This window comes from Echiichthys vipera (assembly GCF_963691815.1).
Source record: "Echiichthys vipera genome assembly, chromosome: 1".
Lineage (NCBI taxonomy): Eukaryota > Metazoa > Chordata > Actinopteri > Perciformes > Trachinidae > Echiichthys > Echiichthys vipera.
Window position 1 is genome coordinate 6741886 of NC_139826.1, and position 12605 is coordinate 6754490.

The 12605-nt window shown below is 41.7% G+C and overlaps 1 protein-coding gene across 1 annotated transcript in view; it reads right to left on the reverse strand.

The window, feature by feature from the left end:
* LOC310945399 (CD81 antigen-like) overlaps positions 1 to 12605 on the reverse strand; it is a 36666-nt gene continuing 24061 nt past the window's right edge. The window contains exons 4-8 of the mRNA XM_083911480.1: positions 11887 to 11961; positions 9155 to 9274; positions 7325 to 7423; positions 3732 to 3815; positions 1 to 3043 (exon numbers count right to left, since the gene is read on the reverse strand). Of these exons, the coding sequence (XP_083767606.1) occupies positions 2981 to 3043; positions 3732 to 3815; positions 7325 to 7423; positions 9155 to 9274; positions 11887 to 11961 (441 nt within the window). The 3' untranslated portion in view covers positions 1 to 2980. The remainder of the gene's footprint in view (positions 3044 to 3731; positions 3816 to 7324; positions 7424 to 9154; positions 9275 to 11886; positions 11962 to 12605) is intronic.

Genomic DNA, 12605 nt, shown 5'->3' on the forward strand with positions numbered 1-12605 from the left:
CATGACCACCAGACTGTTTATTTGTAAAATACATTTAATCCCTTTATATTTGGGCAAACCAAAGTCTACAAGAGGATGGGAGTTTTGAGTGGCAGTGGGTCCTGAGTTCCAGTTTCCAAATGAAAAAGGTAGCAACATTGACAGTACTGTCAGAGAAACACAGCTGGTGTCCTCATCATCGGGGAATACCGTTGAACATTTTTTTCAATGATTTCTGGGGAGAAACTAGCTGATGTGTTGAAGCTTTGACTTCCCCTCAGTCACCACTGCCACAAAATCCTCCACCCTTCCTGTCCAGACTCCTTCGACAACGTACCAAACAGATATCACAATACAAGAAGAAGAAGAAAAAAAAGGCATACATTGTCTTTCTACAGCCTTCATGATTTTTGTTAGTACGTCAGAGCTGTAAACATTACAAGACACTTTTTCTCAGTTTAGGTATGAAACGTTAACAAGACATGGTTTTAGTCGGTTGACAAAAGCCGTGATAATATGAAAGGTTACACAAGATGATATGATTTAATGTGTGTGTGTGTTTGCAGTGCGGTGCGGTCTGCGTTAGTGTCGGCGGCAGCAGGATGCAGTAGGGACAGACCTCAGGAACAAATATTTTCAAGCCTATGTGGAGTCAAAACCCTGCCAGACTCAATAAACTGCATGTCCAGTCTCCAGACGGGAGCTTTCTGATTGGCTGAACCTCAGCAGGCAGTTGAGCTGTTAACGTGACTGCACTGTCCTATACGGGAACACATATTACCACTACGATCAGCCTGAGACAGTTAAAACAGACTCAGAGGGGGCGCAAAGTCATGACCACCTGATACAACAGCCCTGAAATGAATTAGTGAGATGGACGAACTGAGTTGGTTACGTATTAATTACAAGATACCACATGGTGTGGTTTTTACGGGGAACTATTCTGGGGTGTTGGAACTTTCATTAGCCTCTGCTGGTTATGTGGCAACCTCTGACTGAAACGAGTCATTTTTCGGTGGTTGTGGCACTTAAAAAAATGTATCCACTGAATTACATGTCTCTTTTCCCATGTAGGTAAATGGGGAAAATTTCGATTTGGGCGCAATGGCATCAAGTGACTGATACAGAAGTTGCAATTTCACTTTAAGTCCACTAATTGCCGTTGTTCCTGGGGGGCTTGGTCAAGACCCCGCAACTCTTTAATCTACTTTCATCATTACTAGTGTTTATTCACTCTGGCAGGGCTTGGCCTCCATTTGTCTCACAATCTGATCTAACTGCACTGGTGTTCGTGATATTGTGTCCACCCCTGTTCTGCAGGCCTATGTGCACACATACACACTAGCTTAAACTGTCGCGGAGCATACAGGGTTGAACTAACAGCCAAACAACATGAGCAAGAGGGCAAAAAGCTTAGTGCAAACCACTGGGTGGCTCAGGACAGATTTTTGTTCTGTACTGAAACAATTAGTACATGAATGGTGACAATTAGGAAGGTTAGTAGGCCGTGAAGCCAGATGGACAGTACACTGACACAACCAGGGCGGACGAGATAGGACTAGACTCAACCAGATGGGGCAACTCGGACTGAGGACACCAAACCAGGTCTTTCTGCTGCTACAGGCCACAGGCTGGACTTTCCCTGTCTGTTTTCTCTACGAGCAAGCAGTCAATTGAATTCCTGCAGAGCTGAGCACCCACGGGCACCTGGCTGATGGGAGGACAGTCAACAAGACCAATGCATGGATGCAACAGTCACACCGGAGATCAGCCAACTTGCTTTAAACGATGTTATGGGTCATATTTCAATTAGATTCCTCTCATTTTGGGGAGAGAGGAGGAAAGGGTTCAGCAAGTTGCCTCCACGGTTAAGTGCACAGTTGTATAAACCTTCTGCATTTTTCTCAATGTTTTGTTAGTTTTACTTGAATAAAAAAGGCACCAGAATGGGAAAGTGTGTCCAAACTTTTGACTGGAACTGTATTTCAAACTGATTCATCAGAGGAAATAATGATTTCTCAGTCCAACAAAAGCTCCTGGAGAAATCATACAAAGACATCCAGGCACGGCCAAACAGTCAAATGGGTGAATTTTGTGTTTTTCCATTTTTTATGGTTTCGAAGTACATTACTAATTCAACTTTTTGAAAATCGATTTTATCCAAGGGCGTGAGTGAAACACTCTCAATGTTTTATACAACTGGGCACTCAGACACACGATGAACATCGAACCAAAAACAAGTCAACAAAAAAGTCCATGGGGACAAAATGACAGACATGTGGTCACTTTGGTTTCAGCTTCCAAGATTAACTGAGATTCCTTCTTTAGTCAGTTCCTGCAGACATCACACAGCGGTGTGGGTGTGAACAGAAACACGAGTCCGTAGGACAGGGATACATGTCTCTTTGTGTGTGTGTGTTCCCCTCCATGTGGCAACACCAGTGCTTCACCAGTGCCGGTCGTATACACCATCATCTGGTTCAGTCTAGCGCAAGACAAACGAGCAGAGAGTGCAGGGAGAATACAGGAGGAGCTACTGTTTTACAATTTCCATGCTTAGGCAGTCATAAAGCACTGTTGATATATATATTTATATACAGTTTATACATAAAACAGTGAAAAAACATCCATAAAACCAAGAATATAAGAGCATGTTCATAGGCAAGGAAGCAGTAATCAACTAATGCACCACTAAAGGATTAGAGCACCACAACTGGTGAATGTCATTCTTCATGTGACAGTGTGATTAAATATCTACATATCAGGTTAGGATAGCACTGATCAAATATGCATAACAGCATCTGTGACTAACAAACAAAATATCGACAGTGTAATTAAAATGCTCAATGGAGGATGGTTTACGTTGTCTTCTCAAAGAGCTGACTAAATCCAGCAAGCAATATATGTGACGTTTGCTGCTTATAAAAAAAGGGAAAAGAGTGAGGCGGAGACCGCGGGGTCGTCCTTCCTTCGTTGGCGAGCGGGTTGGCAGCCCGCCGCTTTAGTACACCGGGCTGTTGCGGATCCCGCAGCACAACACCATGCTGAAGATCATCTCAAAGATCTGCGAGGATGAACACAAACACAGGTGATGATTAGATATTCTTATCCTTAACAAAAATGTGATGTCAAAGGGGGCAGCAAAAAGAATCTGCCTGAAGGCCAAGTCTGTATTTCCCATAGGCAGGTTATTTTTTTTAATGTCATCTGATAAATGTCGTTACAGAGTCCGATGCGTAGTGATGGCTGTATAAGGTTACGTTCACACCATTACCATGAATTTACACACTGTGGCTTATTTGGACTCGCTCACACGTGCACCATCTGCCACATGCAGTGCCACCAAAAAAACACTCACTAAAGCACCAAATGTGTATTAATCCGCTGCTGAAAATAGTCTCTACCAAATGCACATTTTATTTAAAAGAATAAATAAATCTATGGAATTACTTCGTAGGAACTAATTGGCGTGGGGGTTCAGCAGGGCAGGGAAGTCAGGAAGTACGGAGGGATGCACTAACACATGTTTGGTTTGGATGTTTTTGTGGGATAGATTTAGAAAAACACAGGTCTCACCCTTTAATCCAGACCCATAACATGGTAATAACACATTACTGTTACAAGCCTACTAACTGTAAACTATATAGCTACATTTACTCAACTCAATATCTTGTGTCCCGCATAGGCACCTTCTGCATGCTTTTGGATAAACTCAATGTTATTGAAAGGCTTGATGTGTGTTGTGTTCTCACCATAATAACTGCAACCACCAGAGCGGCGATTCCAATCAGGTAGATCTTATCTGTGAACAATTCATCGATCCTCTTGTGGCAGTCCTGCAAAAGGAAACGCATCAAAACGTCAATTATATCCGCTTCAAAACAGCAAGTACTTAGTTTACGGGTTTTGAGGTCAAAGGGAATACAATGGCACATTTTACATTTAAGTGCTACTCAGTTATACCAGTGACCAGCCTTCTAATCTCACACGGGATATACGTATATGCAGTTCCCCATGATAACAGAGACGGACAAGGTGTGTGTGTGTGTGTGTAAAGGGGGACATTAGAGGGCAGCAGAGCGCACTGTTTTCCAGTTGGATGTCACTATTCATATATTTAAAAACTGTGAATAATATGGCAGGTCTTAATGTGTTTATGTGTATGAAGTGAAAAAAGAGATACAGGATGATATTTGAGAACATTATTTGAGACACGTGAGATGCACACATCAACTACTTCTACTATCTCAGCAGGGTCAAATTTGACTGAAAACAGATGAATGGAATCATTTTATAAATCTAAAAAATGATTGTATCTAATGAAAAAAACATGTAGTCTTGATAATTACCGTATTTTCCGCACTATAAGTTGCACCTAAAAACCTTCAAATGTCTCAAAAGCCGACAGTGCGCCTTATAATCCGGTGCTCCTTAATATATGGACCAATATTGAGCCACAACAGGTCTCGCAACTACGGTGAGCAGCCGCCGACTCTATTTTCCCCCGTAGAAGAAGTAACGCGCGGTGCATGTTGAGATATGTGACTGCGCAAAGTGTGCCGTTTCATTTCCATTTGTGTGTTTGTGTAAAGAGCCCAAAATGGCTCCTGTTAAGAGACACGCTTACGACGCAGAGTTTAAACTCAAGGCCATTAGTCACGAGAATAGAACACGGGAATAGAGCAGCAGCCAGAGAGTTTAACATTAACAAATCAATGGCGCCGAAGTGGAAGAAGCAACAAGATGACCTGCGCCAAGTAAAGAAACTAAACAGAGTTTCCAAGGGAACAGAGCGAGATGGCTACAGTTGGAGGACAAACTCGAACAGTGGGTTGTTGAACAGAGAGCAGCGAGTAGAAGTGTCAGTACAATCATTATTCGACTGAAGGCAACAGCGCTAGCCAATACTATCCAGCTGCAGACCCGGAGCACAAGCCCCTCACTTGTCACAAGCCCCTAACTTGACACAAGCCCCTCACTTGTCACAATCCCCTCACTTGTCACAAGCCCCATGCTTGACGGAAGTGACGCAAAAGTTTTTTTTAAGTGAGGGACTTGTGTCAAGTGAGGGGCTTGTGCTTCGGGTCTGAACCTGGATGCTACTCGCACTAGCACGCAAACTTAACATCAATGAATTTAGAGGCGGTCCCCAGCCTCGACTGTAGCGTCTATTCTATGCGCCTTATAATGCGGTGCGCCTTATATATGAAAAAAGTTTCAAAATAAGCCCTTCATTGAAGGTTCGCCTTATAATGTGGTGCGCCTTATATTGCGGAAAATACGGTTATTCAAACTGAATCTTAACTGAGTGCCAACAGTATAGTCCTGTATTAGTAAAGCCTTTCAACAACTACAACTAGGCTTTCTACAGGCTGAAATACATCTGCTGCAAGTTTTTTTTTATAGTTAATGTGTGTGTTTTTTCTGCTGAATCAGCTGCATTTCATGGTGTTTCCATCGAGTGTCTCTGATTCCCGAGGCAGAAAAAACTTTGCGTGAGCTCTACTCACAGGTGATGGTTGCCGTAGGAATACGCACGCTTCTCTGCAAATCATTTTTCTATATACCAGCGTTTGCCACCGCACATTTTACCACACATTTCTGCCTGTCTATGCAAGGTTTTTGTGCGCAGCAGGCTTTATAAATGGATATCACACTACCCTAACATCATTAGGATCAGAGTGCATCTTGCTGTTGGCACTAAATGGTCCATGTGAGAGGCGTCTTGACAGGCCACAACCCCCACAAACTACAAAGAGGATCAATCTTAATGACAAACTGTATCCTAAAGAACAACGCCTTAAGACATGTCATCATCCCACATCACAATTAATTTAATCATTCCGTTTCAGTATTCTTTCAGTCATTGGTTGAGCATACTACTTTATTTCTAAGTGATTAATAAATGTATCAGTAGAAAAAAAAGCAAACCTGTTTCTGATTTTTGGTATACAGTGATGGAAATGGACATACACACACTCTGATATCTCATAGTAAACGCCGTTTTAAACACCATAACAGCTTCATAATTGAACGTCCAGTTCAGTTTGTTTTGAGTCCATACGTGCATCATTCTCATCATCGTCTCCTGCCTGCTGCGTTAGTCTCTCTCTATGATTGATTCGGCGTGTGCAAGCGTAAGTGTGATGTAGTGAAGAGCGGGTAGTGCCACCTCACATTTTTCACCTTACAATTGAAATGATACATTCCCTGACGCATAAACCTAATAAGTTCATTTGCAATGATAGGATTCTTTACTATCCCAGACACTGTATAGCTGAGTCCCGGGTGCTTGTTTTTATTGATGCGGGGACAACGGCACATCCTTAGTGTCGAACGCTGCACGCACATACTGGAGACTCTTTATCTGATCAATTTATAAACTATCATTATATTAGCAATCTTACTTGATTACAATTTGCACTTATTTTTAAATTGTATTTCACAGTTTCCTACCATGTCTCTGCATTTAGGCTATGATGATAACACATATGATTAGTATCAGTTTCAAATCGTTTTTTTTCTTCTTTTTAAATCAATCCACGTTTTTTATTGGCTGATCCCTTTGAGGGTAAAGACGGTGCATCTTTTAACGGTATTGGCTAAATACACTGGAAAACATCAGTTCCAGATAACTGAACACAAGACAATCCTGGCAACTGTGAGGCATGGACTGGAGGTCATTTCAGCCAAGTCAAGGTGCTGCCAAGAAACCATGCGAATAAGTGGTGAGGACTGATAATTTACTGACATAATGTTATCAATGGTGTTTATCAACCTTTTCACGCCTCTGGCCCCATAAGGGATGGGACAATAATCATCTTTATGTCGGATCACGATAAAAAACACTCACAATAAGCTGATTGTGGTGAATTTCCATTCAGAATAATCGTGAATATCATCACCAGTGACCTGGCCAGTGAAGTGACTAAGGTTGAGTTTGTCCTTTGACTGTCGCATTAGTTTGGCCACAGCTAGTGAGGGCTGAAATGAAGCTTCATGAAGCATTTTCTTTTTTTTCTATATTTGATTTGATTTGATTTGATTATTTTCTAGTCCACTAAAAGGAGCCCTTGGTTTACAGAAAAAGGCTCAACGAATGATTATTCTGTGTGCTTTCAACCCTTTGATGAACAGAGAGCACCATCTAGTGGGCTCAGAAATTTATATAGTTTAATGAAGCGTCATTTGCCCATCGCTAGTGTTACGGTTAATATCTGTAACCTACACTGTACGCCTGTGTTGCTTTTATCCAGCTACAATTTGAACACGACCAGTCAGTGTGACCGAGCAGCTGATGCGTGAAAGTGCTGATAGAGCCGTTGAGGTGGATGATCGCACTTACAACTGAAGTTCCAGAGCTGGGGCAGAGATCAGTCAGGCCGAGCGCATCTGTGAAGTGTGTCAGGAAAGAAGTCCCCTGGCCTTTACCACAGCAGCTCAGCTGAAACACAGAGACGACACAGTGATATTTCAATAGCAAAACATTCCTATATATACACACTCACCGGCCACTTTATTAGGTGCACCTGTCCAACTGCTGGTAAACGCAAATTTCTATTCAGCCAATCACATGGCAGAAACTCAATGCATTCAGACATGTAGACATGGTGAAGATGATGTGCTGCAGTTCAAAGCAGCATCAGAACGGGGAAGAAAGGTGATTGAAGTGACTTTGAACGTGGCATGGTTGTTGGTGCCAGACGGGCTGCTCTGAGTATTTCAGAACCTGCTGATCTACTGGGATTTTCACGCACAACCATCTCTAGGGTTTACAGAGAATGGTCCCAAAAAGAGAAAATATCCAGTGAGCGGCAGTTCTGTGGGCGCAAACGCCTTGTTTTAGCCAGAGGTCAGAGGAGAATGGGCAGACTGGTTGGAGCTGATAGAAAGACAGGAACTCAAATCTCCACTGGTTCCAACAGAGGAATGCAGGAGAGCATCTGTGAACACACAACACCACCTACTTTCTACAGAGAGGGAACAGCAGCAGAAGGCCACACTGACACTTATTAAGCACCAGGTGCACCTCAAAAGTGTATATACTGTATATATATAGTTAGTATATATAGTTTTCAAGCCTGGCATACTCTTGTCTTCTAATTTATCAGGATCATACTTCACAAGGTCAGGCCACCTTAAGTCCCCCAGATAATGTAGTAATGCTATAGGTTTATGTTACAACCGTCACTTTAATTAGTTCTTTGTTCAGGAGAGGTCATGTTTTTTTTCTGTCATTCTGAATCCAGATATTTTCTAACACAGCAGATTTGTTTATTTGTTGTTTGTTGAAAATCCGGAGCCACATCTATCCAGACGCAGGGTCTGGCAATGAGCGATAGACCTACTAAACTCCAGGGGTGTCACCAATGCAGGCATTTCAAAAAGGACCAAAAATACTTTGGATGTCCTGGTTTTTTATGAAACATATCTATTGAAGGAAGGCAGCAGATCCACATTTATAGATGAGCTTATCTTCATTTATTATAGAAAATGAATGTCTTTATTAAACAAATATTGAGAGCCGTATCAGTTTGCACAGGACTGCACCACAACGAATTGTTCCATATTAAAATGTATTGTTCCCTGAATTGTATCGTAGCCCATGTATCTTGACACGTAACGACTGTCTTACAGGGCAATATTTGCATATTTCCCCTGTGTTTTATTGACACTAGAGGGTAGTTTGGATGGTATTTAAAACATATTATTCTTGCCTTAATCGATATTATGGTTTCAATCCCTTCATTTCTAATCATGAAAGTGTTGAAATTCTATCTTATTTACAGTTTGTGGCCCTCATTTGCTCTGCTGTCGTAGCTACAGGCTGTGAACAGTAGTTAGACTGCCTTCTCAACCTGCACACTTCAACTGGATCCTTTCAGCTTTAGTTTGTTCCAATTTGAATCACCTCAATAGGTTCACTGAGAAGTTTGAAAGGAATCAAATGAAATACATGCAGTTGACACTGGATTTAGATAAAACGCTGAGGCCTTAACCTAATTGGTAGTCCTGTCCAGCTACAGTTTGTGTTTAAAAATTCTTCAGTAATCGTTAAGTTAAGTCAGACATATTTCAGTTAAACGTCAGTCGGTATGTTAAAATAAACATTAACAAACACATAATACAATGTATATAAACAGGAATGCTGTATTTGATAGTGTGCTGTTCCTACCGTCTCATGGAAGACCTTGAGCACAGAGGCAGCAGCCTTTTTCTTGTCCTGGTCAGTGAGGCTTTGTGTCCCAGCCTTTTCGTACACAGAGTCGTAGTAGTTGATCATCTCCCTCGACACCTAAAACAGGAACAGAGAGGTTACTGTGGGCTAATGTTGTCACGGCACCAGAATTTAAACTCTGATACAACACCAATTTAAAAAAAACAATATATTTCAACACAGCAAAAAGAAAACAGTTCATGGCACACAAAACAGGATCATTTTCCCAATTTTCTTTTTATGTGGATATAGTATGTGTTTGAAACACTGGGAAATGAAAGTACCCATACTTTTGACAAACTCTGAATTAACACTGAGTTCTGTTACCTGAATTCAAGTTTTAGCTGTCATTAAATTGTTTTTGTTTGTTGTTTTTAGAAAAGAGACACAAACCATTAAGCATCAAATTACATGGCTCATCAATGCATGTTACTAATTCAACTTCTTCCCCGGAGTTGTTTGAGCTTTGTCGTCTCTCAGGTCTCTGCTGATCGTGGTGGGGCCTGCTGCCGTGGTCCTGCATGACGCTTCCTGCTGCTATTATTATTAGTTAAATATTAGTCATAAATGCTATCACTAGTCTTATAAACTATGAAATTTGTAGCCATAAAAACACCATCAGTGGTATATTCCGCTGTACCATAGCTGCTATTGCCGCTACTCATCATTGATCATGTTTGCCACCATAATTGCTGTCATTTTCATATTCTATCACCTTAGCTGTGCTTGTTTCTACTATTCTGCTGTATTAACTACCATAACATATAAGTCATATTCACATTACTATAGATATTATTATAGTTACTTTTACTCTTTGGTTGCTTGCATCTCTGGGACTGTCTGTCTTTGTCTCTCTGTCCATCTTTGTCACTCTGTCCATCTGTCTGTCTTTGTCTCTCTGTCCATCTTTGTCACTCTGTCCATCTGTCTGTCTTTGTCTCTCTCTGTCCATCTGTCTGTCTTTGTCTTTCTCTGTCCATCTATCTGTCTTTGTCTCTCTCTGTCCATCTGTCTGTCTTTGTGTCTCTCTGTCCATCTGTCTGTCTTTGTCTCTCTCTGTCCATCTGTCCATCTCTGTGTTTGTCTTTGTCACTCTGTCCATCTGTCTGTCTTTGTGTCTGTCCTTGTCTCTCTCTGTCCATCTATCTGTCTTTGTCTCTCTCTGTCCATCTGTCTGTCTTTGTCTCTCTCTGTCCATCTGTCTGTCTTTGTCTCTCTCTGTCCATCTGTCTGTCTTTGTCTATCTCTGTCCATCTGTCTGTCTTTGTGTCTGTCTTTGTCTCTCTCTGTCCATCTGTCCGTCTTTTCTCTGTCTTTGTCTCTCTCTGTCCATCTGTCCGTCTTTTCTCTGTCTTTGTCTCTCTCTGTCCATCTGTCCGTCTTTTCTCTTTCTCTCTCCTTTTTTTCCTCCCCAAACCGGTGCAGTCAGATGTCCGTCCTCCACAGAGCTGGGTCTGTTCGTTCCTGTCTGTTATAGTGAAGGTTTTCATCACCACTGTGTACTCTACGGGGGAATTGTTGGGTCTATGTAAATCATAAATAAGTCATAGAGTGTGGTCTTTACCTACTCTGTAAAGTGTCTTGAGATAACTTTTGTTATGTAAATAAAACTGAATTGACTTGAATTGCATGACAGGACATCCATACCAAACAACTGTGCGTGACGCAAACTAAAGAAGTTGTGCTGCCATGGGCATGTTGCTTCAAGGATTACCAGCCGCCATAACACAACACATTGGTGATGTGGGAGGACGGCCTTGAGGAAACAGCGGAGCCGGGTTCAGCTTGTTTTGCTGCACTGAGACAACGCAGCGGTCCCACTGAACTAAATGGGGATTCTTTTTTCGAGCAAATGTCGCTGTGAAAGACGCCCAAAGCGAGGCTCTGTTTGCATTAAAACACACTGATGGGAAATACAAGCAATGTGGCATTTATACATTGGAAGGGGGGTGACTCGGTTTCTCTTTGTACACTAAAAAATTATAAACACTTTGTCTCGTGTGGAATCTTAAATATCATGATGTGAATATAGACCAACATAATGCATATTAAAAATCGTGTTTCAAGTCATACAAATTGAGCGCAGACATATGTAATTTCAGGCTACAATCTTTGTTTGGATTAGGAAATACAACTGCAATGTGGAAGACTAAAACATTTTTCCATCCAGACGGTTAGAAGGTTCTTTGAGGAATCTGGGAATACATTCAGAACAGCAGGAAGTGAAAAAAAAGGAACAAAAAAAATAAAACCAGGTGCTTAGCTTTGTAATGCTGACACATGAGAGGCAATAACTGGGGCTTTGAGTATCCATGCATATGGATTAAAGGAGTAATGAAACATTTTAGCAGACTTATCCACATCCCTCTTAACCATTGATTCTCATGGTGCCTCAACTTTTTGCAAACAAGGCGTATAAACAAAACAGCACAGTCACTCAGGCTTATGTTAACAACAAACCTCATTTCATATATGAATTAAAAAGCCTCTCCAAAAGTCCAGAGGGCCGATTCAGGCATTATAAACTGTCTGACAAAACGCCTTTAACAAACCTGACTTTTTGAGGTATTCTTTGCCTATTTAAAATATTGTTTTAAGGACCCACAAATACCCTGTGGAGGTATTTACTGTACTTTTGCACTCCGTGTTGCATACATATATAAACATTTAGTGTAAGTTTGTTGTCTTACAGTGTCTTTGTGCATGAAGCCCCAGATTCCAGCTGCAACTTCACAGGCGAACAGGATGACCAGGCAGGCGAAGAACTGCAGGACAGAGGAGAAACATCAGAGAAGTGGTTTGACTTTTTAATGAGAAAAAAATAAGGTTTTATCAACTCAAAGGGGTGCTGTGGAGTTTTCTTGTAAACGAACTAAAGTTATGTTTATAATTAGTGAAATGTGACATTTAAGGTGGCCCGTATGATTCATAACGTCATTTACAAGTAACATGAAAGCTTAAAAATGATTGTCGGTTTAAAAGTAACAGGATGTTGTATAGCGCATCTCTATTCAGGAAAAGCTCAGTGCAGTGTTTGGGTGCGTGTGTGGGTGTGTGTGAAAATGGGAGAGAGAGGGAGAGAGCATGCAGCAAAGGACGCAAGTCAGAATCCAACCCGGCCGCTGCAGCGCTCAATTGCCTTTGCAAAGATGTGCGTGCACAGATCATTTTCTGCGCTGCGTTCTGCTACACCACTGGGTAAAAGTGTCTCCTCTCTTACTTTTAAATATGGAGTGTGTTGTTGTGGCGTCAAGTACTACAACACGTCACATTCCGCTTAGAGTTATATCCAATTAACAACCAAGCTTCTCTCAGGGGGGGAAAATGGCCCTGCTTTCCGTCAGGGCCAACAAACGGACGCTCGGGGGGCTCACATTCAAATTAGGGGCGTTTCGGCGAGACAGACCCA